The 27,973-nt window shown below is 35.9% G+C and overlaps 3 protein-coding genes across 6 annotated transcripts in view; 2 read left to right on the forward strand and 1 right to left on the reverse strand.

The window, feature by feature from the left end:
• The window catches only part of LOC107479245 (uncharacterized mitochondrial protein AtMg00810-like), a 5,745-nt gene extending 4,914 nt beyond the window's left edge, over positions 1–831 (forward strand). Inside the window, exon 2 of the mRNA XM_016099396.1 lies at positions 10–831. Coding sequence (XP_015954882.1) covers positions 10–831 — 822 coding nt within the window. The remainder of the gene's footprint in view (positions 1–9) is intronic.
• Positions 832–3,063: 2,232 nt separating this feature from the next.
• LOC107479238 (uncharacterized) lies at positions 3,064–6,810 on the reverse strand. Of its 4 annotated transcripts, XM_052258610.1 has the most exons (8): positions 6,413–6,810; positions 6,106–6,149; positions 5,478–5,537; positions 4,635–4,923; positions 4,352–4,416; positions 4,156–4,260; positions 3,796–4,022; positions 3,064–3,647 (listed from the first exon to the last, which is right to left on the reverse strand). In XM_052258610.1, the coding sequence occupies exons 5-8, from the start codon at positions 4,380–4,382 to the stop codon at positions 3,534–3,536; spliced, it is 477 nt and encodes a 158-aa protein (XP_052114570.1). In that variant the 5' UTR covers positions 4,383–4,416; positions 4,635–4,923; positions 5,478–5,537; positions 6,106–6,149; positions 6,413–6,810; the 3' UTR covers positions 3,064–3,533. The 4 variants fall into 4 exon arrangements, with proteins under 4 accessions (XP_052114570.1, XP_015954870.1, XP_015954869.1 ...); XM_016099384.3 differs by having other exon boundaries at positions 4,156–4,416; XM_016099383.3 differs by lacking the exon at positions 5,478–5,537 and having other exon boundaries at positions 4,156–4,416.
• Positions 6,811–9,050: 2,240 nt separating this feature from the next.
• LOC107479244 (protein FAR1-RELATED SEQUENCE 5-like) lies at positions 9,051–12,959 on the forward strand. The gene is made up of 6 exons (XM_052258332.1): positions 9,051–9,428; positions 10,445–10,495; positions 10,595–11,331; positions 11,428–11,471; positions 11,782–12,743; positions 12,840–12,959. Exons 1-6 carry the CDS (start codon positions 9,051–9,053, stop codon positions 12,957–12,959), a joined length of 2,292 nt encoding a protein of 763 aa, XP_052114292.1.
• Positions 12,960–27,973: the final 15,014 nt, after the last annotated feature.

Below are 27,973 nucleotides of genomic sequence, written 5' to 3' on the forward strand. Positions count from 1 at the left end.
CTCACTCAGACTCTTGTGGATGCTGGTTATAAGCAGTTTTTTGATGATCATTCACTCTTCATTAAGAAACAATCTCAAAGCTTCACTGCCATTCTAGTATATGTTGATGACTTGGTTTTAACTGGGAATGACATTGGTGAAATCAATTCCATCAAGCAAGATTTGGATGACAAATTCAAAATAAAGGATCTTGGTGATCTCAAATACTTCTTGGGAATGGAAGTAGCACGCTCTAACTCTGGAATTCACATTTATCAGCGGAAGTACACCATGGACCTTCTCAGAGATTTTGGTTATCTAGATTGCAAGCCTCTCTCTACTCCATTTGATTATAGTCAGAAACTTTCAAAGGAATCAGGTACCATTTTAACAGACAACACTGTTTACAGACAGCTCATCGGCCGACTCCTTTACCTCACAAATACTACACCCGATATCTCTTATGCTGTGGGACGTTTGAGCAAATTTTTGGACTGTGCAACAACTTCTCACCTACAGGCTGCTTTTCGTGTACTCCGATATTTAAAAGGCCGACCTGCAACTGGTCTCTTCTTCCCCTCTACATCTAATCTGCATCTCACTGGATTTGCCGATGCTGACTGGGCTACCTGTGCCGATACTCGTCGCTCCGTTTCCGGTTATTGCTTCATGCTTGGGAACTCTCTCATTAGATGGAAGAGTAAGAAGCAAACCACAGTTGCCAAGTCCTCTGTAGAAGCTCAATATAGGTCTCTTGCTGTTGCCACTTGTGAAGCTAGTTGGTTATCTTTCTTAATGGATTTCATTGGCTTGCCGCTTCAAAAGTCTATCACTCTATTCTGTGACAACTAGTCAGCCATTCACATTGCCAATAATCCCATTTTTCATGAAAGAACTAAACACATTGAAGTGGACTACCACATTGTTCGTGAAAAGCATTTGTCTGGTCTCATTCATCTTATGCCAGTTCGTTCCAAGGATCAACTTGCTGATTTTCTTACCAAAGCTCTGCCACCGGGTCCTTTTCTTGCTAATGTTTCCAAGCTAGGATTGTTAGATTTACACAATTCTAGCTTGCGGGAGGGTGTTACCTAGATTATTTCTTTATCAATAATAGGTTTATCATTGTAATTATTTTTTAGTGAGAGTACATAAAAAAAAAAAGCACATAGTATATAAGATGTAATAACTCAACAAATATTTTCTAAAGGAGATTTTTCATTCTCTCCAATAATGAGAAGAACCTATCTCTCTCCCTCTCTTAATCCCTTCTGATTCATCAAACCATCAACATCACAGCTTGAACAGCTTAGGGCATGAGATTTTCTTCAAAGTGTCTCATCATGATATTTTTATTAACTTGGTTTGATTTTATTGAACCGTATTGAACCAAATCATTTTATTGAATTTTATTAAACCAAATTATAGGTTTAAATTAAAAAATACTAATATATTTTTAGGATAATATTTTTACTAGTAAATTTGCTTAATATTTTTGTCCATCAATAATAAAAATAAAATAACTAAAAAGTAATTTATAATTTATATATCTAAATATAAATAAATTATAATAAAATAAATTATATTAAAAATATTAATTAATTAAACAGTTAATTTAAACTAAAAAATTAGATATTTAAAATGCACTATTATAATTATAAGATTGATTATACATTAGAGTATCTCTAATGTTAGTACTAGTTTCAATTTCATTCTGGATTCTACAAAAATATTTGTAGGATCATATATTATAAATAGTAATTTGAAATTCAAAGTGAAAATTTGTTCCTCCATTACTCAATTTTAGTTCACTTAAAATTTTAAATTTTTTTAATTATTTTATCAGCATAATTATTCGAATGACAAAATTTTATTAATTCTCTATCAAAATGATATTATATCTTTAAGATGAATTTAGAATATGATTTGATCTAAAATTTTTGTTTGTACATATAAATAAATGATAATTAATTATCTGATCGAATAAAAAATTGAATATCATTTAATCAAGTTCATAATCATAACAACAAGAAAAAATGTTAATTAGTTCTTAATATCAAACTTAGATATAATTTGATGTGATCATCTAAAGTTGTATTTTACACTTTTAATTAAGTATCAATTAGTAATTTTGAAATTTTGATGGAACTTAAATTATTATAACATGTAAAGTTTAATCTAGCTAGCACTCAAATCTAAATGTTATTTTGTTGTTGAGATCCAATATAAACCACAATTTGATGAAAAGTTCTCCTTAAACGTCTAATTAAGTGCGAGTTAGTGATTTAGATTAAATTTAGAGCATCACTTTAATTTTGATGTGACATATGCTCTTACACATGTAATTAAGTATCGATAAGTAATTTGAATTAAATATAGAATATCACTTCATATATAACTAAGTGTATGTGATTATTATGAACATAAATTAAAAGTTAATTTGTTATGGAGATAACAATCAGAACATTATTTGATGTGAATTTTGTTATTATTTCTCTAATTAACTGTGATATCAAGTTTAGAATAGTTTACTCTGACATTCAAAAATTAGTATTAATTTATGAGATTAAATTTAGAATGTGAATTCATAAGAATTTATCACTACAGGAAAATAAGCTTTCTGTCACGCTTTTAAAGCGCGCCGAAAAGTGCTAAAAAGGGTGCCGACTATTTTTTGCCACGTTTTTTAAACTATCGGCACGCTTTTGAAAGAGTCACATCCGTAAACGTGTCGATTGCTCTATCGCCACGCTTTTGTGGATCTATCGCCACGCTTTCAACTCTTGTCACGCTTAAAAGCATGGCTATATGTATTAACTTATCGGCACACTTTAAAAACGTACCGAAAAGTGAAAGATATGGCTACGCTTTTGAAGCGTGCCAATAATCGAAGAAATATGGACCTATTGCAATATCCCTATCAAATTAAAAAAAAAAAATCTAGCATGCTCTTTTACACATACTCTAATGCACTCTAAAAACAATAAAAAATATTGACAAAAATCTGTAAATATTATTTTAAAAAATCAATTAATGAAAATTAGTATTACATTAATAAAATTCAAACCAAATTAGCTATATCAATCTCTTATAACCAAAGTACTTATAAAATTTGGGATAAAAAATATCAATACATATAAAACTTATTAAAAGTTATTAACTTATTCTATCTCTTTATCATTTTTTGTGTAGAAAATAAAAAAATTAAAAAATAAATATCAATAATCCAAACATAATATTGTTGAATTTCGCGGTTTATAGGAAAAAACTCACAATCCTCAGCATGAAAGACTCAAATCACAAATGCTCAGTACAAAGGGCCTTGACGAGTTTAACATAGTCAGGTTGGTCACAATCCTCGGCAAGAACAATGAGCTGAGCAGTGCACTTCTCGATCACCTTGGCACCCTCATAAAGGCCTCGTGCAAGACCACCATAAGCAAGTGACTTCCTAAGTGTTAGCTGTAAGGCAGTCATGATATCCATTGGCTCGCCGATGGCAGGAGCTACTTGCTCAGTTGCCACAACAGGACCTTCTTCACTGTATCAACTAACTACCATAGTTCCACAAGTGTTGTTGACTTTGCACGTAATCCATACTTCTTACACTGGTTGTTTAGAGATTTTACCAGTTCATCAAGGTCTGATTGGATACAATCAGCATGAGTCTGAAAATTGTAGATGACTTGATTAGATATGATTAGAATTTCTCAGGATGGATATAAATGCTTGATAACGTCAAACCTACCAGATATGCCCAAACAAATGTAAATTATCGTATAATATTAAGCACAGAAACAAAAAGCGGATGGTTACCTTCTTATCAACTTCTGAGGCTTCTTGAAACTTCGAATTAATTGAATTTTGCTCATCAGATCTCAACTGATTAATGACGTGCTTCTCCAACACTGGAACGTGGGACTTTTGCTGTTTTTGAAGTCCTTCATCAGATAGAAAAACAGAAGCTGGCCTTGGTGGCTGGCCTGTAGTTGGGTTCACTCGTTGAGCACCAGGGTCACTCATCTCTTCCTCTTGTTGAAAACCTTCCAAAAATAGAGGGTATAGAGAAAAATAATAGTTTAAATATCTTCCATATATACAAATGATTGCGTGCGTGTGTGTGAGAGTAAGAGAAAAAGGGGGAAGGGGAGAACCAGTAATTTGGCGGACACCAACCTGATGGATTTCCCCAAGTTACAGAACTGTACTGAGTGGCAGGTAGGCCAGAAGGTAGTAAAGCAAGGAGAATGTTACTTGGAAATACTCCTAGAAGAGCACGTCCTTCGGTGTGTTGTTCCATTAGGTACAGTGCAATACAAAACTCCATGAGAGAAAGCATGCTATCATTATTTTGTTAAGATAAGTCCCATACCTGCTTTAAAACCTCTAGAAAATATAATCATATGTAGAACTCATGATCAGGGAATACGCTAGCCACTGAAAATTATAAACATGGAACATGTGAAAAATAGGATGATAAAATAGGCATTGCCTAAAAGAAATCCATAAACAAAAAGGACAAAAATAAAAAACAAATGCTATCAAAAGCAAATCAATCATTCTTAAGCTGACAGCCATGAAATGGAGAAGAAAACATAAAGAAAGCATTTAAAGTCTCCTGTCGAAGCAAGAACAGAAGTATAAGAAAAATATACCCCATGGTAATCTCCAGCTAAGGAACAAGTTCCGGGCTTGTTCCCCAGTGATTTTCCTATCCCTATCTGTATCTACTGCAACAAATACTTTTGTATACTTTTGAATATCAGTTGAAGTCATCCTTGGCCATGGAGATTGAGGCTGACTAGAAGCAGAATCCTACAACCTCACTGGATGTCCAGGTGGATTTGGCATATTATGTGTTTGGACCAAGGCATGCTTATTCTGTTTCCCCACTGGATAGACCATTGGAAGCTGTGCACCAACAGGCTGGGATGCAATTGGGCTCTGCAAAGATTCAGACCGCAATCAACAATCAACACAAACCAGCACCAGAATTTTGTGCTCAAATGAATTCACAGATTGCGCCATACACTATTGGGGTGTGTATGGTTTGGATAAAATTTTTTTGAAGAAATCCAAAGACAATCCAAATTGAAACCAATTATATGGTTCTAAATCCAAACCATACCTGGTTTTATAGACGAAACTGGTTTCAATCAGTTTGAAAAAATAAACATGTTTAAAACTGGTTCTGAATTTTCAAATTGGTTTTTGTTGTCAACCAGTTTTAAATCCAGTTTTTCCTGCAAATCTGGTTTTGACTGAAAATCCAATAATAAATCTGGTTTTTAAATCTTTTTTCTAATTGCAAATCCAATTTTCTTTACAATCTTATATTCTATTTTTAAAACCAATTAACAACCAATCTATAGGGAACTATATGTCTAAATGTTCGTTACAACATCAAAAATTAAATCTAAAAAACAAAGATTAATCTATATAACCTTTAGTCTTCATCAAGATGAATGAAAAAGTAATAACGATAGTATAATACTCACTAATCAAGCTCAGAAGTAAGAACTGAATGTTGTATAAATCTGGTTCACAAATCTCAGTACCTAGCACAGTGCAGTAGTGCAAGATTCATGGTCATTCATGTATTAGGAGGAAATGTCAAAGCATGAACTCAAAATCTTAGTACTTAGAGGCAGCTCTTACATCTTCTAAAATACATCATTTTACTCCCAAAAGAGACTGCCAGAATGCCAAAAAATTCCACTCCCACAACTAATATAAAGGAGTTACCAGGCAAAAGAATAACTTGGAAAACATTTTTAAGAAACAATATTCAAGAGCATAACTTTCTCAAAACACAATTCATTTGATGGTTTGGTCAATGAGTAACTACCATTTTGGCTTTCAAAAATTCAAGTTTTGACAAAATGACCCTGCTAAAAAAAGGAAAAATGACATTTTGGCTCCCAAAGATGATTTCAGTTTGACAAAATAAGCTATTTTCTTCATAAGTGGCAAATAGCTCGTGTTCAGTTCATCGTGTTCAATTTTCAAGTCAATTAGATTGCAAGCAGTATGAAAAGCATAATATGAACAACAGCACGACATTAAGAACCATACGAGAAAGAAAATTGAATAAATAAGGCATCAGATAAATAAAATGGAACATACCCAGACATCCTTGTTGATAAGAAAAAAGAGCAATCTCTTCTTCACTGTACAGGGAAACAAAACAACAATAATATACCGAAAAATCAGATCTTGTGCTACGAAACTTTACAGCAAATATTTTCGTAATTTCCGCAGAATAAACATTGACAGTACAAACATATGATAGTACCAGCTACTCATTAAGGACTTTGACAAGAAAATCATCGCATTAGAAAAAGCTACGGTACAATGAGACAATATATTTGAAGAAATAAACGATGAAATAATAGAACGCGAACGAATTGGCAAAAGGAGAGGGAAGGAATACCTGGAAGACGATGAATAGGTGCCGAACGAATTTCCAGTGAGCGACAGAATAAAACGCAAAATAAGAATAGATCTAGGTTGGTATGTTGTGTAATCGGAGGGAGTGTGAGAGAGTAGAGGAGGAGAAGAACCCGAGTTGGTGCTTAGGGTTCAAAGGCGGCGATGGAACAGACTAAGACAGCGACGATGGAACGGTCTAAGATGGCTTAGGGCTTTCTGGGTCTGGGTCACGAGGAGGAGATGATGAAGATGAACATGACGGTAGCCAAGCTTGACGGAAGTGTTGGAGGCGCGATGAATCTCTGGTATTAGGGTTGGAGGCACGATGAAGAAGCTCTGGGTTAGGGTTGGAGGTACACAATGAAAAGGCTATGGATGAAGTAGTGTATGTATTTGATGAAAAACGTTAAGTGCGGGTATGCGTTTAGGTTTACCTAGTGAAGTGCTTTTGCTTTCCAAAGTTAGATACCTTTTGGCACGCTTTAAAAATGTTACGGTACCCTAATTCTATTGGCACGCTTTAAAAAGCGTTCCTGTTGCTCTTTATGGTTACGCTTTTAAAGTGTCGCATAAAAAAGAACGTGGCCAACTTTTTAATCAGTGGCCACCTTCGTAAAAGCATCCCGATTCCCCCTATTGCCACGCTTTTCAAGCGTGGCAGTAAAAAAAAGCATGGCCAAAATTCAAATAAGTGGGCACCTTTGTAAAAGCGTGCCAATTTTACTATGTGGCCTCGCTTTTCAAGCGTGGCCAAATCACAAATTAGTGGCCACCCTCACAAAAGCATGGCCATAGACCACTTTTGGGCACGCTTTAAAAGCGTGGCAAGAAAAAAATGTGCCGATAAGCCTTTTTTCTTGCAATGTATAAATTAAAAATCTTAAAAGACTCACTTAAATTTAGAGTATGATTTGACATGAAAATTTTATTTGTACATATAAATAAATGATAATTAGTGATCTGATCATATAAAAAATTGAACATAATTCATAATCATAATAAAAAAAATTGTTAATTAGTTCTTAATATCAGATTTAGAGTATGATTTGATGTAGTTATATGAATTTCTGTTTTGCACTTTTAATTAAGTGTAAATTAGTGATTTCAATCAAAGATAAAACATTACTATAGATGAAATTTACTCTTATACACTGAAAATTAATAGGGTAAAGTATATTTTTTGTCCCTGAAGTTTGACAAAAGTTTCAAAAATACCCCTAAGTTTTATTTTGTTTCAATTTTGTCCTAGAAGTTTTCGATTTGCATCAAATATACCCTTAGCAGGTAATTTTTCAAAAAATTTAAGACCAATTCAACAATAATTTCATAAGAACAACCCTCAACACAAGCAAATCAAGCATCATTTTCATGCATTATTATTAGATTGGTCTTAATTTTTTTGAAAATTTAACCGTCGGGGGTATATTTGATGCAAATCGAAAACTTCTGGGACAAAATTGAAACAAAATAAAACTTAAGGGTATTTTTAAAACTTTTGCCAAACTTCAAGGACAAAAAGTATACTTTACCCAAATTAATATTAATTAGAAGTTGAGATCAATATAGAACATAATTCAATGTTAAGTTTACCTTTGAATCTCTAATTAAGTGTGAATTAGTGATTTAGAACAAATTTAGAGTTCTATTATATGTAAATTAATGATTTAGATAAAATTTAAAAAGTAATTTTGATCTGAAATATACTCTCAGACATTTATAAATTATTAATTTGAATTAAATGTATGATTATTTGTAAACCTAAAACTAAAAGTTAATTTGAGATAGTATTTATAATATTATTTGATGTGAATTTTACTATTATTTCTCTGATTAAGTGTTAATATCAAATTTATAATATTATTTCATAGCAAATTTACTCTTACATCTAAAAATTAGCATCAATTTGTTTTTTATGGGATTAAATATAAAACATGAATTGATAAAAAAAAACTTTATTAAATATCTTTAAAAAATCACTTACGAAAATCTTTGAAAAATTTACCCAAATAAATTTTGATTGTATTGAGTTATTTATTTTTTAAAGAAAAATCAGAAATTAATATGTTGTCGAAATTAGATATATATGTCAATTAGTAATTATGGTTTAGGTTATTTAACATTATAAAAATTCATAGATGACCTTTTGAATTTGTATTAATATTTTATTTGTGGATACAAAAATAATTTGCAATCAACAAAATATCACTCGACATTCTTTTTTATTCTTTTATTAAACATAAATTATAAAAAAAATAACAAAAAAAATTTTAAAATATTTTTATTATTTACTTTTTCTTTCAAATTATGGAAAATACTAAAACAGTTTCTTTTAATCTTTGGAAAAATTCCAATTCCAAGTCCTAACAATTTTGCATCAGAATGACTAATCCTAGTCCTAAGCCCAACTCCAACCCTAACCCCAACCCCCTTTGCAAATTTCCAAGGAAAAGTATGAGGAAACAATAGATTAGTTATACAATGCATACAATGGGGGTTTAAATAAAATTTAAATTAAATAATGGGTTATCAATTAATTTTGTATTATTTCTTATTTGAAATTTAAAACCATTTAGTAATTATAGATTCTAATCAATTAATTAGGTTAAGACACTCTCATCAACGATCACACGGCTGCCTCCATGCAGGATCGTTCCAACGCAGCTGCCCTCCCATCTACGATCACGGCGCCGCCCTCTCATCTGCACACAACGCAGCACGGCTGCCCCATGCAGGATCTTTCCAAAGCAGCCGCCCTCTCATCTACGATCGATAGGGCCGCCATCTCATCTGCACACAACACAGCCGGTGTTCACTCCTTCAGAATGGCAGAATCGCAAGAAGAACGTGCTGCAATGGAGGGTCCTCATTTATGCACATCACCTAGCCGAAATTCATTAATGGAGGTTGATATAGTTGAACCGTTAGTTTGTGTTGCCTCTGAAGTTTCTGAAAATTTATCAAACGAACAAGAAAACTTAGCCGCCAATGTCGCAGAGCATGGTCACAAGTTAAACAAGGTGAGCAATTAGGATCCTCAAATTCTGCCATGGATGTTTATTTCGCGTTTAATTCTATCATAAATGAGTTTTTTGATTGTATGCTTATTGAAACATGCACTTGTAATCGATGAGTTGAGATGTAATTAAAGTTATGTTTGTTTTATTTTTAATAATATGATTATATGCATTGAGGATTAGCTGAAATTAAGTAATCATTTTATGGTTATATGATTATATCCAGGAAGTATATTTTCTTACGTGTTTTTGTATGTGAATTTATGCTGTCCTCATGTTAAATGGCATCTTCATTTGCTAATCATCCTATTATGGACTTATGTGCCTATATGCATGATGGGATAGCATAATTTAATTTTTTGGGATGCTTATATGAATTTATTTTTATCTACAGTGTGTTTATATTATATCTACATGATGACCATGCAAGTATGTAAAATAGATAACTATAGTGTAATGCAGAGGCTGAACTTGTTTACTGAATTGAAGGAAATGTTATTTGTATTTGCAACATGTTAACCATGATATGCTTGTATGAGTGTTTTAATCATGTAATGAAATGCATATATGCTCACTGCATATTTGTAACGTTATATGCTCATATGCTTTCGGCATATTATTTTAATATTTTTCATGCTTATAGGAATAAATAATGTTAAAATTTTAATATTTTTCTTCCTGCACATGAAAAAAAGAGTGTGTGTATCTAAATATACAGGAAAAGAATTTTTTTTATGGAGTGAAAAAAGAAGCCACTAAAGATAGATTAAGGCCCTTAAATAATAGCCCAAATAAAAGAAATAATTTTACATAATTTTCATTGAATTAAAAAAAAAACAACTATGGTGTTGAAATTAATTAAATAATACATAAAATGAAAAAAATAATTCTCATGGTTTGATTTTGTAGCTGTTGATGTGTTTTCGGTGATTGTTTTTGAGATTTTATTTAAATGAGTTTTAATAAGGATCTTCGTCCTTTTGGTTACTCCGTTTGTTTTGAAATTATCGGGTATGCAGTTGTCGGATGTTATGGATGTTGGAAGTGAAGAGATGGAGCCTGGTGATGAGGTACTGGAGTCTAGCTTACTTTTGTTTAGTCATAATGTTCATGTTTTATTTGAAGACTAATGGTAATTAATTTTTCTTTCGGATTAATATAAAATACAGTTACCAGATCATGGTAACCTACAAGAAGATGAGATACCAAGAGTTGGAATGCGATTTCCTCAGCTACAGATGGCGCATGACTTTTATGTGTCCTATGCAAAGAAAGCTGGATTTGCAACTAAGATAAGGACGACAACATTTGACAAGATCACAAAGGCTCCCATTAACCAGGCTATACACTGTAATCGCGATGGGATCCGCGAGTCTCGTGTTAAAGCACCAACACGGAAGAATACGATTTCAGCTGCTGGGTGCAAGGCAAGGATATATCTAAAGTTTGATAAAGACGTGCAAGACTGGGTTCTGCTCAAGGCTGACTTGACGCACTCTCACCCTTGTTCACCGAAGAAGGCAGTGCACTATCATGAGTATAGGCAGTTGACCATGCATGCGAAGTGCGTGATCGAGGATAATGATGAGGCTGGGATTCGACCAAACAAGACATTCCTTGCTTTGTCAAATGAGGCTGGTGGCCCCTCTAACTTGGGATTCTCAGAGAAGGATTTAAGAAATTATATAACAGCAAGGCTCCGAAGTAGCAACGTTAATGCGGATGTCAGGGAGATGATGAGCTACTTTAGGAGAATGAAGGACATCAATCCGAACTTCTTTTACGCGGTGAAGTTGGACGATGAGTGTAAATTTAAGAGTGCAGTATGGGTTGATGCAAGGTGTAGGGCGTCGTATGAATACTATGGAGACGTCGTGTCAGTTGATAGCACGTACAATAGAAATAGGTACGTATTAGTTAAGTTGATGTTTTTACCTTTTCTTGATAATACGAATTTTGATCTTGATTGGCATTTCTGACATCTGGTTGGTTTTTCTGGTAGGCATGGATTACCGTTTGTGTCGTTCGTTGGGGTCAACCACCATGGTAGGTCGACCCTCCTCGGTTGTGCTTTGCTGGGGAATGAGGAAATCCAAGTTATGAGTGGGTTTTCAGCCAATGGGTAAACTGCATGGGAACTGCTCCACAACGTATCATAAGCGATCAATGTCGGTCCATTTTTCGTGCGATCAGAAATACTTTACCCGACACACGCACGACAATTAGCTAGATGTTCATTATAGTAAATATTTGGATGGTTAATATGTCAGTTATTGTGGATGTTCATTTCTCAGGTTTAGCAATATGTTTGGTGTAAGCTTTATATGCTTAATTTGGTATTATTTATTTCTTGTAGATCTGTATGATGACCGACGCATGTGGGTCCCAATATACTTCAAGGGTGAATTTTGGACAGGAATGCGGAGTACGCAAAGGAGTGAGAGCATGCACGCATTCTACGGTGGATACTTACACAGTAAAACTAGCTTGGTCCAATTTGTTCATGAATATGACAATGTGCTTGGAGTCAAGGAGCAGAGGGAACTGGAGGATGATGCTGCAGACTCGAGGGGGGTTATCCCTTGTGCAACTACCTCGCCTATAGAGAAACAGTTTCAGCAAGAGTATACCACGAGCATTTTTAGGGATGTTCAAATTGAGTTTGTGAGGAAGGCTAACTGCAGAGTTTCTACAGTTGATGAACAGGGTCCAGTGGTCTGCGTGAAGGTGGAAGAGGAGAAACTACTCAACGATACTATTCTATGCGTTCCGTATGATGTTCACTTTGACCGTTCCACACATGAGCTTCGTTGTGAATGCAATCTTTTTGAGAGTTCAGGTGTGTTATGCTGTCACTGCCTTGAAGTTTTACATTCGTATAAAGTGTACAAAGTACCGTCCTGTTATATTCTGCCTCGATGGAGCAAGAAGATAAAGCGCAAGCATACGTATGTCAAAAGTAGCCATGATGTCAGTCGGTCAGATGAGAGTCATGTTGCATTTAGGAAACTGTGTGCACACTTCTATAATGTTGCTCAAGAGTTCCTCGGTGATGATGAAGAAACAGCATTGCTGCATCTTGCTTTGGAAGAAACAAGGGCCAAGTTGGCTACGCACCGTGCCAAAAAGAGGTCCGAGAGCATGGCAGAGACTCAGACCAACATTGGCTCTCAGAGTTCGAATGATGTCGGTGTTGATGACATCCAAGGCCCATCGAAGGTCACCACAAAAGGCAGGCCAAAGAGTAAGAGGCTTGGCTCTGCCCTTGAGAAGTCCATCAAGAATTCAAGACGGAGAAAACAAAAGAATTCACATCCGGTATATGTTTTACTTAATCCCAACTTTGTATGTTTATTTGGTATAGTACTATCCTAGAACATAACTATTGGACTTTTTCTTTTTAATTTTTGGCAGGTGGTTCGTCCGCACACATTTCAAGATATAAACCATTGTGATGTTTCTAGCCTGGATGTTCCCAAACAAGACGGTGGTTTCATGTCTTTGTTAAGCTCCTTCAACCAAAAATGGGATTAGTGGTACGAGGTTGTGATAGTGTATATTTTCTCATTTCTGTGTTTATAGGATTCATGTTAGTTTCAAAGTTTTAAGGCAGCTGTTGCAAAGGTCCACATGCTATTGATTGCAAGAACCATTTTTCCATTTGTTAAAACGAAGCATCTTACTATTTTTATTTCTTGTAGACTTAAAGCATAACATGTATATTTGATGATTATTCTATAACTTAGTTTACAGTTTAATAAAGTTGTTTCTGATTTCTACACGCTTGACTATATAGTTTTTCATAAAATAGATTAAAAAAGGATGTTATGCTGCTGATGGGTTTTTAATTTGTATCTCATATAATTGCTTATTTGATAAATGTATTCTTGACCAAAAACGAAGCATGAGGAATTGAAAATTTTTATATATAGAGTCTTGTGTTATGCCCAAGAATTGTATTATAAAAGATTTAAGTTTTAAATTTTGATATTAAATAATAAATTTTTAATTTAAGAATATATAAATAAATAAATTATTATAGAGTTTGTACAGGTTTAAAAATTTCACAAAATAATTAATTTTTGTTAAATTAAAAAATTAATTTATAGGAGTTTAAACTGTCACAGAAATGATTTAAAATTATTATAAAAGTATAATATAAAACCTCCACTAAACACATATAAAATCTTTCACTGAATACATTGTGGAAGTTTTTAGAAATTTTCACTGATTAAACGTGGATGTTCATTTTCATAGGTAATCAGATGTTCATTGTTTCCTCTAAGCATGGATGGTTACCTTTTAGTACTTATCTATGTTGCACTTGGTTGGTATGTTTTAAATTTTATCTAGTTAAACTGGATGTTCAGTATAGTAAGGTATCGGATGTTCAGTTTAGCTATATTGGTGGATGATTAGTTGTCACCTATTTCAACATCCACAATTATGCCAAATGTACCAAACAGTCTTGATAAATCATGGATTCTAATATAGAAAAAGATAGATAATTTGTAGGTAATATAACCAATAAATCATTGTAATGTAGAAAAACAAAAGATGTCCTCGAATCAAGTCTTTCTAATTTGACAAAAACAAATCCCTAAGCATCTCAGCAGCAGGTAAACTCAGTATAATGTGGTAGTGCATTTCATTGCAACTAATCCTAAGTAAGGAAGAAGTAGTACATTTCATTGCAACTAATCCTAAGTAAGCAACTTCTTCCTGCCTTTGCGCATTGCCCCTTTCGGTAATCCCTCCGCACGTTCAATCAATGACCGTGTGCTAGGTGCAGTGTATGGTGAACTAACGTTCTTCTTCTTGTTCCGTGGTGCATTGCGACGAACGGGTTTAACCGTTTCACTCAATAATGAAACAATCTGATGAACCAATGCATTGTGTGGGCCACAAATTATGTCTAGCATCAACTCCATCCGGTACGAACTGAGTGAATCCTGTGCATAGGTTTATCAGGGAACCAAGTGTCAAGAATCGTTACCGTGTTTTTTTTGTACAGCACGAATAATTAGAATTATGAAAGTGTTTATTAAACAAACCTCGTCCCATTCGTAAAGTTCACGATCTTCTTTCCAACTTTCAATGAACTTAATAACACACATGCCACAGTCAAAGCTACAGGAAAACAATATTAATGTTTCAATTATTGAAAAAAATTTTAAGGAGCCTCATATTTGGGTTATATTTTCATCTTACTTGTTCGGTTGCTTTGGAACCCTAGCGTAGGAACGAGCTGGGCCGTACGGAGACCGAACGAATCCAGGTATAGCAATGCTTGCCATATCCTCACACAGTCTCCCCTGAAAACCATGGAATAGTGGAACAACATCATATTGAATTAAATAACATAGCTATATTTTGAATAAAAGAAGTACAGTTTCTTACCACATATGCATCGAGTTTATCCCGTGTGTCATCTTCTGGTGCAGAATGTAAACTGTCGAGTATAACTATGCGCTTCGCATTCACCTCAAATGCATATACCCACCAATGGCCCCTCCAACAATAAGGAAATAACCACTACACCAAACAGTACAAATGAGAAAAGGAAATCCCCAAAAAAACTTATTCATATCCAAACAGCATTCAATAACCAAACATGGTCGAATTATTTGACAACCTCATTCCAACAGCATACTATGCTAAAGTCAATCAACCCAATACATCGAAAAATTAGACACAGTGACCCCCCGTTCTAGATTTAAACAAGTAAGTTTTAGATGAATTAGCAAACCCGGGTTAGGGATTGGAAATAAATCGTGGGAAATTAATAAACCAGCCGCATAAACCAATACCGGGTTCAATGAGGATAGAAACAGTTCAAAGCAAAACAGCAACTCACCCAATTTCTCTTTGCTGCCACTGTCTTGTCAAAGAATCTATTATCCTCACCAAAGCTTGGACTAAGACCAGCATAAATTGGTGTCACACCGTCATTAAATGAAGCAAGGTTATCATCTCGTGTGACGAATTCCTGCAAATTCACACACATAGTAAGAATCCCGATGAAATCTCTACGAAACTGTAACCAGAAAAATGTAGTTACCAATATTCCAGGACACACGCAATAGAAGTCTCGCTTGAATCTAGATGAGTCAGTGTTGTTAAAAGAGTAGCACATCCATTGAATTACCTACACAATTTATTTAGCTAGTAAAAGTTGCACCCTAATATACAGATGGTGAATAAAAACTCATGATTAAGTTAATGTACTTACGGAGCTGTCGACCCAACTGCGGGGTTTCAAGGTCCAGAAGTCCTTCCTTTGTAATACCATGTACTCCCTCCCTTCATACTTAGCTAAATTTTGATCTTTGTCCAAGGACGAGCTAACGATCCATGTTCTGATTTGTTCCTCCTTAGTCTCCCCCAATTTCATATTTTTCAGGGTTGGATGAATTGAATGTAATGGGGAAGGGGTAGGAGTCTTCTCAAACTGTGTTAAACCGAGTGAAAAGCTCGGTCTCCCTGGACTCGGTGTATGGTAGTTTGATGTGTTTGGCAAGAGCGTTTGCAGGGGCTGTATGATGATGGCATTTGTTTCGCGCCCCTGTTCAACACTATTTAGTACTTGCTCAAATTCAGGACACTGAACGATCGAGATGTCGAACTCCCTACAAACGAATGCGACATGTAGTTAGCTAAAATTACAAGTTATGCCTAGCTACACAGGTAATCACATGGCATGGGTATGAATTATAAAGAAGAGAAGCATACAGCAATGTAATATAGAAACCACTAACCGGTCAAAATCATAGTCACTGAGCTGGACAAGTGCTGTTGGCGGTGTGCGTGGAGATCCATTTTTCTGGTCAGTTTTTGCTTCCTGCGGACTATTATGATTGCCCTTGAAGACGGGATCTGCTTGTTTCACATCATGTGGCGGAGGCTGCCGTTGGAATAACCGTATCCTTCTAGCAAGCGGCACGTCATCATCATCATCAGAATCTGGCACTACCAATGGTGCAGCATTGCTTCCTGCTAAATTTTGTTTTCCAATTGCTTCTCTGCTGCCGCGTCTAGAAAGGCTTTTGCGGACATGAACCTTTTTCCTCCTGCCTCTCTTGGATTCCTGTGGGGTAATCAATTGTATATCGTCACTTGCATATAAAATACTGAAACTCTTCATCATAGATATTGTCATTTGAATGCAGAAATAAACAAACACGATAATGACGCAAGTTATCCTGATAAACAACTACATGCAGATCACAGCATGTTGCACACCAGCCAATGAAGATTACGTAAGATGCATGAAAATATTAAGAAGGATGCATGAAGATATTAAACCAAAATTAATTAGAAATCATGAAGTGAACATCCAATTCAATTTATAACATGACCTATCATAAAGAAAGCATATCACCTTATCTGACTCCTTATATCTTGGGTGAGATGTAGTCTTGCATTGGATAGACGGAGATTGGTCAGTGTCCTTGCAAGGCATCTTACACCCTGCTTTCTTGTTACCTGCTTTAGTCGAAGACTGTTTCTTATATTTTTTCCCTTTCATTTGATTGTTGACTAGACCACCCTGTGTGTTCAACATGAGACAACAAACAGATGGAAAAAATAATTTTAACTTTAACGCGCTAAGGAAACTGAACAAACATATATTCATTCATCAAAATTAACCATCTCAAGCAATAATATAGTGAACATCAATAACCCTATTACAGTGAACATCCTCAATTATAGTCAACCAAATAGGCAGCCCCATAAAGCAAATGTTTCATACATAAGAAAGCATCCAAATAAAGAAATCATAAGTTATCTATCAAGTTCAGATTATAACCTAATTAAGGTACTCTAAATTAACAAAATAAACTCAATTTAACACTTATTAAAAATAAGACACAGCAACTGTATTCAAACAAGTTTTCAACATAAGAGCATGTAATCATCATTCATGGGCATTGAATTCAGCTCTGCCAAGCGTTCATTTATAACAACCATGTATCAAAACAGACTATGCAGCCACATAAGGAAGTTAATTTAGGATTTTGTAATAGCAGATTCTATGATAAGGATCAAGCATCCTACCACACAGGTAAAGAACCAATTAAATGAGCTCACGAGCTATCAAAAGAAAAGCAAATCACCTTTTTCGCCTTCTTGTAGCTTGGATGAGGTGAAGTCTTCCCTTGTGTTGATGGTGATTGGTCAGTGTCAGTCCGTGTCCTTTTACACCGTCCTCTCTCGTTAACTGATTCACTCGAACTATGCTTGTTCTTTTTTCTCTGGTCCTTTGCATTGTTGATTATGCAGCCCTGTGTGTTCAACATTGTGCAATATAGACATGAAAAAAATCAATGTGAACAGCCATTTGCATTATTGATCAACTGGATTATCAAAAAATAAATTATTAGAATTTGAACCTGTGAGATAACATAGTTGGCCTTCATATCAAGTTCATTCGTGGTCCATTCAACAATCCAAGGCTCGGGTACTCTACATGCATGCAATGGACCGTGCTTTAATCGGTGGAAGTACAAAACCTATAAAGAAATATCTTACATGTTAGGAAATAAACCTAAAGCCGTAGATATGTTTTTAATCTAAATAATTTATTGCCATTACCAACAACACAAACATGCACCCCCCACATGTTTCCCGGTTCTCGTCTTGGAATTTCTTTATTGCTTCTCGCAGCCAATGTAATATGTGATATGGCCAATGAAACCTCCTAGGGTTCGAGACATCCAATATTGGAGGGAGGTGCCACGGAGAAATAGTCTGTTGGCTTGTGGGGTTCAGAAACATCTTCAAAACAACCATGATGAAGTACCTTCTAAATGTCATCCTCTGTTGCTCAGTTTCCATTGGACAAGCAAATACAAAGTCCCGCAGTTGGGTTGTGGTTTTCTTCTGAAATTGTCTCTTAATTGCCAAATGTGCTTCATCTGTTTTCTGCAGCTCGGGAATTGGCTCTCCTGCGTGAAACAAAATATTTTACCAGTATCACTGCATGTCAACATTGGAATAAGCTTTACCACACAGCAAAAGCTTTACACATTACATAATTTACACTAACCGTTAGAAGGTATGCCAAATACATTGCCGATAAGTTCTGCAGTAATGTGAATGTCACCGGCGTCTACCCTGAGAGTATCTGTCTCCACGTCATAGGCCCTTGCTAATTGGAGCATGATGCTCTGCTTCACATGCCATTGTGGTACCCGGCGCAGGAAATCAAATCCAATGGCCTCAATCTCAGCTAACTTACCTTGCTCATTATGTTGTTCCAAGTGGGTAAATAAGTTTTTAATGTAGCAAGGTGAGCAACGCGTCTCCACTAGTTTCTGTTGAGCAAAACAGATATGGATCAGCAGAAGGTGGTAATAAAAACCCATATATGTTCATTTAATCTAGTAATCAACGGGATACCTTTTTACCCATCTGGTTTTGTCTTCGGCCGGTTTAGAGATAGGTTCCTCTTTTGCTTGGTCAGCTATAGTTGCTGTATTCAACTTGCTGCATTATTGTGATCACTAATTACTTACAGGAAAAGTATTAAAACAAAATTCCCTCACTTCTAACACTCGACTCTCATTCTAAACTCAATTCGAGCAACAATCCAAGATGGTTTCAAAATCAATCCCATGGGCAGTTAATAATTAAAAAAATGGTTAATACTATATAAGAAATACATATATATTTTTCGTATTGCAGAAAAGAAAACAATTCTGGTTATAATGCAAGCAATGTAATTTAATATGCCAGCATCTAGCAGTGCTATGTCGTGCTGAATTCACACTGTGGAAAAAATTATACCAAAGTGGCCATGTAAGATCACACACGGAGTGTTCATCCAAAGTAAGTAACAAGGTCAGCCACGTTAATTTTATCCAATAACCAGGACCAATGAATATGAAAAAAATAAATAAACAAATAAATAAATAAATAAGATCAACAGCATACAAAATGATCATAGGAATAAGATTAGGTAATATGAAGGAACAAGTATACACTACACATATACACCACACAATTCTCAAGAGTCAATGACATGATCAAATAATGACTCTTATAAAGTGGTAGTTCTGGTATATAGTGCTTGATCAGACCCATTTAATTAACCACAATTATCCTCATCACATAGCACTCACAATTCACAAAACCTTAATAAAAGAAAAGCAAAAACTACAAAAAACTAATGAATGATTCTCTACTGCTGGATTCTTTAGATACAAGACTAGTATATGCCACACAATTTTTTGGTTGATTTAGAAACTAGAGAGAAAATGATAAAGTTCAGCGAGATAAAGAACAAAGAGGGCACAATATTCAAAGTGGGTTACAACTAACAAATTGGCAACCAATTCTGGAAAACCTGGAGTAGAAGCTAAAACATAACAATTACAAAACTGCTCTTTGTAACAATAATAATCAATCAATGTGAAACACAATAGCACTCACTAATCTGCAAGCGAACACAAAATTAAAAATTAGGGAAACACTCCCAATTAAATCAATCCTAATAAAACTATCTAATATATGAAGACCACTACCATCTAATAAGTAGAAACAATTTCTATTATTCATCACAAATGTTTTTCATGCAAAATGCAATTAGACCGACTCACAATTCCAAGCCTTTAAATTTTTATTATACGTGCTTTATTCTTATTGCATTTTCCCAATACTAATACTACTTTTATCAAAGCCACTCCCCATTACAATTTCACATTTTGAAATTTTAAATTAGCATTCATTGGTATTGTTGTCAAAGTTGATAAAATTGGAATAAACCATTACAATAATCTCCACTCATTCATATATAAAAATAACTTTAATCCTGATCAAAAGATGCTTTTGAAATTCTAGGTACCTAAACCATAAGCCATGGCAGTCCAAGGTAGAAAACATAAAAATCAGCTATCATTTTAATTTCAAAATCCACATAAAACCAATAACGGTAGAGTAGTCTACTTATTGCTAGTGACATCTTTATCACTCGTTTTTGGTTATCATCCATCTGATTAGACTGTTTGCATGTTTAATTAGGAAATTTCAGCTGGAGTACCTATATAAATATAAATTTGTTTGCTTTGTTAGCACATTGACATCAAAATAGATTCCTTATTTTCTATTCATAGTTATTAGTCAGGTCTATGTTGTGGTCATTACTTTTCTTTTTTCTATATCAAAATATAAGGTAACAAGAAGTTCTTATCCTACAGGTAAGGTGGGATGAAGTTGATGCAGGTAGGCATAAAAGGGTTTCTATTAAAAGGGTTTCTTAACCCTCAACATTTACAAAACTAACCATCCAAATTCCTATTAAAGTAACCATCCAACAAATATTAAGCAATATTCAACGATGGTCAGCCACTATACGTCACGTTACATGCACATGGTCCACACAGAAAAAGACAAAAAATATTCAAAATTAACTCATATATAAACACGATCCCAAACTTGTCCAACCTTTCCCGCGCTAAAATAAAATCATGAAGAACTTCAACAACATAGACTAACTACAAAAATGGCTCCTACTGCTATTCCACCATGGCTAATCACGTATTTCATCGACAAAATCTATCCCTAATCAAACATGCAACCACAACTACTAATCAGAAACTGAACAACCTCACCCACTTACCTTGGATGGTTAGGATTCTTCCGGTCAAGATGTTCGATCGCTTTCCGGTGACCCGTTCACTATGGGGCCCGGTGACGGAATACTCGGAAGATGTTTAGTTCGGCGGTGAGATCTCCCACGCCGCTGTTCTGTTCGACGACTTCACGCCCGGCAGCTTGGTTGCAGCGAATGCCGGTTGTTCAGCGACGGCGCCGTGCTGTTTGGGAAAGGAACAGCTCGCTTGGGCTCGCCTGTAACCTTCCTTGCTTGCAGGTTGCGGGGCTCAGTGTTCTAACGCTCTCACGGGTCTTTGCAAGGATTTAGGAGTGTTTGAATATTAGGAGGCAAAACGGCGACCGGGTATTTGGGGAAACAACCAGCAAAATAAAAGGGATTGGGGATTTGGGGAATCAATCAGCGAAACAAAAGGGATTTGGAGATTTGGGGAAAAATTGTAAATAGTAAAAATATAGTAGTGTGTTAAAGTAAACAACCATAATAGGATTATGATTAATTTTCTGGTTTAATTTTAATTTGGGCCTAATAAAAAGCCCATTGTAGCTATTGTATACATATCCCATTGTTTCCCTAGCGTTATCCAATTTCCAAATCTATGCAGTAGATGGGGTGGCTACTAGCAACATTGACGGCGTGGACCTACATTCCTCTTTGATTGCCTTGTTCCTTCTTCTGCGTTAGTACTCATCTCTGCTCGTGGGAGCTGTGCTCGCGTTCTTCTTTAGTCGGAGTCTTCTACTCACATACCTCCTATAAATACTTGATAGACTATTCAGATTAAGATGTACATTTGGATTGGTTTCTTTACTTTATTTTTCATAAGTACTTTTCCATTACAAAAATGCTTTTGCAATTGGATTGGTTCGTTCAATATTTTTCAGCAAAAAATTTGCTAGGAAAATCAAGTTGTATTTGAATATACAACTTAAAAAAGGCATTGATGACAATAATTCGATAGAGTTTACAAGTCATAAACTCATGGTATTATGTTATCGGAGTGGTTGATCTAAACAACTAAATAATCAAATAGAAACTTTGAAGCTTTCTTTACTCAACTACCAAGGAGTGTGTCACTGTTCACAAGAATCTCCAAATCAAATACTTGAACACAACCATCAGAATTCATTGAACCAATACTGTGAGTACTGAGTACAATACATTTAACAAAAATAAATTACAAAAGGAAAAAATATATGCACAATTCGCATACTAACAACACTGGAATGGTTCAGCAAGGTAATGTAACATCCCAGAAGCAAAAAGCTCATCTGCTCCAATAAGTTATTTTTCACTATTGTTTCAAGGTATTCCTGGCTTCCATGGCCTATATAAACATATGAATAGTTATGTCAAAAATCATGAAGAATTATTTTGTAACAGTTAAAGTATAAAATACAAATAATTTTCATTTGTAAGAGCCATTGATGCCCAATATTTTGCAGAGTGGTTGGTTGACCAGGTACTCCATCCTGTGGCATTGGAAATAAGTCACTAAGTGTTGGATAAAATTGGACCCCTGAAAATGCTCCTATACCTGCCAGATTCGATTAAGAACCCATGAGCTTAGTACTAGATTCTGCAGTATAGTTACACCCATTACTCTCACTCCTAGTGGCACCAAGAGGCTCTTTTGCTGCCTATCAAGCATGTCAAATAAATAAAAAACAATTCATTACAACCTAATGTTACATTTCTTAATTTTTACGTTTATAAATAGACGGAATTACACAACCAAAATTTTTAACCATGCTAGGAGAATAAATATGATTAACATACTAATATGAAAATAATTGATCAAATTTTTTTCAACAAACAAAATTTAGCAATCTTTGCGTAAATAACCTCATCTGTGTCTGTACATCGAGAAAGGAGATGGTCATGGCTCTAGTCACCTTCATCAACCAAATATGGACAATGCCTCTTTGTATGACCCTTCACGAAGCAATTTGAACATGACCTTTTCCTAGTTTCATTCTTCTTGGGTTTGGGTGCACCTTTTGTCTTAGCGACACATGGATCACCAATAAATTCAGCAACAGGATGCAATACATTAGTAACAACATTTTGCCTTTTAATGTTGCACCTTTTCTCTAGATTTTTGGTCCATCTAGTAACTTCATTCATCGTATCACCAAAAAGTGGAACTTCTTGAGCCATAAGGAATGACATCTACATTGTGGCAACTGACATAGCACCATATCTCATTAAGAAACTGCAAGAGGTAGAATTTCCTCTTTGAATATTGATATATATATATATGAGTGCAGAATAGGTATAAAAACCAAGAAACAGTGCAGACCCAGTACAAAAGTCTATGAAAGAGAAGTATAAGTAAGTAATGAGCAAGAATAATAAAGGGGAGTGATGATGCTCGAATCAGTGCCTTCAACCATGTGCAATTTGTACTTGAGTGAGGAAGATAGGATTAGAGAATGCAGGTAACGGAGGAAAGAAAGAATGTTGCTAGAGGAGGTACAGAGATGACAGAGGGAGAGAAAAATTGAATTACCAAAAGTTTCCTAACAAACATAGTCACGCAGCTGAGTATTAGAGCATTTCTTTCTGCTGTCTCTCCTAAGCTGCTCAACCGCATCTGCTGCCAAGTGTCCCTTTTGCATAACAGAATTTATCTTATTCAGTGCCAGGTTTTCCAGCTCACGACCACCTTGCAGAATAGTCCTCTTGGCCAAAATGCTGGTAGGGAAAACAACAGGTCCTCCTTCAGTAGTCGTTAAAGGCATTGGAAGATAAGGAAGCTTGCCATCTCCCTTGAACTTCTTGAGCAGCGAAATATGAAACACATCATGTATTTTAGCCTCATCAGGTAACTGTAATTTGTAAGCTACAGGGCTTACCTTGTGGACAATTTTGAAGGGGCCAAAATATCGCATTCCCAACTTCTGATTTTTTCTTAAGGCAACTGAGTGTTGTCGGTAAGGTTGTAGTTTAACCAAAACCAAATCACCTACTTCCAATTCACCCTGTCTGCGATGTCTATTTGCAAAAGTCTTCATAGACTGTTGAGCACGAGTCATATTAACCTTAAGTTGAGCTAACAACTGATCCCTTTCTAGCAGCATCTCTTGCAATGAATGATCATCATTAGGAGTAATTTCATACTTAACCAAAGAGGGGGGATCTCTGCCATAGAGGGCCTTATAGGGAGTCATTTTAATATAACTGTGAAATGTTGTGTTATACCAATATTGTGACCAAGGCAGCATAGAAAACCAACGCTTGGGGTTGTCAAAGCAATAGCAATGCAGATACATCTCAAGAGCTTTGTTTAAAACTTCACTTTGTCCATCCGATTGAGGGTGGTATGCTGAACTCATGGCCAATTTTGTGCCCTGTAATTTAAACAATTGCTGCCAGAACTTACTGATAAAGACTCTATCTCGATCCGAAATTATTTTCCTTGGAAAACCATGCAATTTCACCACATGCTGCACAAAGTTTTCAGCTACCTGTTTGCTATTGAAATCATGTTTTAAAGCAATGAAATGAGCAAACTTGGTTAATCTATCAATCACCACCATAATCACTGAATAGCCATGAGATGGTGGAAGAGAAGTAATGAAATCCATACAAATTTCTTCCCAAACTTGGGAAGGCACTGGTAAGGGCTGCAATAATCCTGTTGGAAATTTATTCTCCACCTTAGCTTATTGACAAATAACACAGTTTCGCACATATTCTTTGATTTGCTGTTGCATATTTGGCCAATAGAAATTGGAGCATATTCTGTCAATTGTTTTAGCAAAACCGGAATGCCCCCCTATGGCACTATCATGATATTCCTTGAGGATTAATAGAATAAGAGAGCTTTATCGAGGAATAACCACCCTATTTTTCCACAGCAACAACCCATTCTTATAAGAATAATTTCCATCAGTTGTTGTTTTCTCTCTACACTTCAGCAAGAGTTCCTTAAGAGAGTCATCATTCTCTAAGTCATTTTTAAGTGTGTGCAGCCAATTCAGATCCGGGCAAGACCAAGCGGCATAGTAACATCTAGATAAGGCATCAGCAGCAACATTCTCTATTCCCGGTTTATATTGGATTTCAAAATCAAATCCCACAAACTTGTGCAGCCATTTCTGCTGTTCTGGTGTGCTCAGACTCTTTTCTAGCAGAGCCTTCAAACTTTGTTGGTCCGTTTTGATGACAAATCTCTTACCCAGCAAATAATGCCTAAATTTTGCAATGGCTTCAGTGATTGCATATAATTCCCTGGTATAAGCCGATTGACATTGCATGGTTGGGGACAATTTCTTTGAGAAATAAGCAATAGGGTGTTTACCTTGGCTTAAAACAGCCCCTATTCCCAACCCTGAGGCATCTGTCTCCACCTCAAAAGGCAATTCAAAATTTGGTAAAGCCAAAACTGGCTTTGAAGTAATAGCTTTCTTTAGTTTCAAGAAGGCTTCCTCAGTATCATTATTCCAGAAAAAAGCATCCTTCTTTAAAAGATTGGTCAATGGGGCTGCCAAAGAAGCATAACCTTTGATGAACCTTCGATAATAACCTATTAAGCCTAAGAATCCTCGCAATTGTTTCAGATTCTTAGGTACTTGCCACTCTACCACAGCTTTAACCTTCTCCTTCTCCATGTGCACTCCTTCTTTAGTGATTGTGTGGCCCAAATAGTCGATTTCTGAGACCCCAAAGAGGCATTTAGACAATTTGGCATAGAGTGTGTTTTGCTGTAATAGCTTCAGCACTGTTTCCAAATGGCCCAAGTGCGCATTCCAATGCGGACTATACACCAAAATGTCATAAAAAAATACCAACACAAACCTTCTCAAATAAGGTTTAAAAACATCATTCATCAATGCTTGAAAAGTGGCTGGAGCGTTGGTTAAACCAAATGGCATGACTAGCCATTCATAATGTCCTTGATGGGTTTTAAAAGCAGTCTTCTCTCTATCCTCCTTCTTTACTAAAATTTGATGGTAACCTGACCTTAAATCAAGCTTTGAAAAGATTGTAGCCCCAAACAGTTCATCTAACAACTCATCAACAGTGGGAATAGGAAAGTTATCTTTAATTGTAATGTTGTTTAGTGCTCTATAATCAGTGCAAAACCTCCAAGTACCATCCTTCTTCTTAACTAACAAGATTGAAGATGAAAAAGGACTCTTACTTGGCTGAATTATTCCCTCCCCAAGCATCTGTTGCACCATTCCTTCAATATGCTCCTTTTGCGAATGAGGATATCTATAAGGTCTTGCCTTCACTGGTTGAGCTCCTGGAATCAATGGAATAGCATGGTCATGGCTTCTAGCAGGTGGCAGTCCTAAAGGGGCATCAAACACCCCTGCATAATTCTGTAAAAGCAAGGCCAACTCAGGTTCTAGTTCCTGAGATAATTGCAGCTGCTTCGTATTTCCTTGCTGCTGCAGTGGAGTCTCTTCCTTCTTTTCTTGTAATTGTAGAGTAAAAGCTTCAGCAACTGAATTAGTGTGAAACAACCTCTTGATGTGGTTGTATTGAGCCTGCCTCAGACCATTGTAAGCATCACCAAAAATGGTTACAAACTCACCATTCTGCCAGAACTTTATAAATGAGGAATCATAATCAACAATGTGAGCTTTTAGTCTCTTGAGCCAAGTAGTACCAAGTACTAAATCTCCACTTGCGACATGTAAGACATATACTTGTGGAACAATCATTTTGTGGCCCTGCATATTAACCTCAAGAGCCTTAATACATCCTTCCACTTTCATCAATTCAAAGTTGCCAACCATGACATTAAATCCAGGTGCTGGCTACACTGGAAGGTTAAGAAATTTTGCAATCCTTGGTTGGATAAAACTATCAGAACTTCCACCGTCAATTAACACTTGAATTTCATGACCAAGAATCCTTGCGGTCAATCGGATTGTAGCCAACCCTTCAGCTCCATTCATTGCATTATAAGACAAATGATGATCCGCAACTTGCTGTTCTAACTGCTGCATCACATCCTCTGGGGCAGGTTGTTCAGTATTAGTCATTTGCTGTTCTTCAGCCTCTTCCTCGGCTATTTCCTCTAATTGAAACAACATAAAGTGTATGTTGGGGCACTTATGTGTTGGGGAAAAACGTTCATCACACCAGTAGCATAAACCTTTTTCTCTTCTCATTTGTTGCTCAGCTGCCGTGAGGCGTTTAACTTGGTTTCTGTTGGGATTCATGACAGGTTTAGTGGCTGGAGTGGGTAGCAAGGGTGGTAATGTTTGGCGGGGAAGGGCAGGCTTATTTTGTTGTCCAGGGCTTGTTTGAAGGTTTTGATTTGAAAGGATTGTTTGGTTACGGTAAGTGTTTGGGCCTTGTGAATTTCGAAAAGATGATGAAAATTTGTCCTCATATAATCTAGCTAAACTCACAGCTCTAATTAATGTGGGAGGGCATTGAGATTTTACCTCACGTTTAATGTCCATACGTAAGCCACCGATGAAACAGTCTCTTAGAGCATCCGGAGGCTCAAGATTGATCCGATTAGCCAGGGACACAAACTCTGCGTAGTATTCTGCTACCGAGCCTTTCTGCATCAGCTTGAACAATGATTCTCGTGGATAATCGAACAAAGACGGGCCAAACTGTTGTTCGATTGCTTGACGCAACTCATTCCAAGAGTGGAATGGTAATGAACGTTGAGCCATTTGAAACCAAGGGATGGTAGGGCCCACCATGTGCATTCCTGTAATTGTAACTTGTTCTTCCTCAGGCACCCGATAGAAGTCAAAATACTGGTCCACAGAGAAGATCCATCCCAACGCATCTGAACCATCAAATTTGGGTAGATCGAATTTTGGTTTTCTAAAGTGAGGTTGATGATTGTGAAAACCACCCCCATGACCAAAATGAGAGCCATGGCTAAACTCCGTGTGAAGGTCAGTTTCTTGGCTTGTATTAATAGGCTGCTTTTGCAGCGCCTGCATAATGA

Source organism: Arachis duranensis, chromosome 3 (assembly GCF_000817695.3).
Source record: "Arachis duranensis cultivar V14167 chromosome 3, aradu.V14167.gnm2.J7QH, whole genome shotgun sequence".
In the NCBI taxonomy this organism is placed as follows: Eukaryota; Viridiplantae; Streptophyta; class Magnoliopsida; order Fabales; family Fabaceae; genus Arachis; species Arachis duranensis.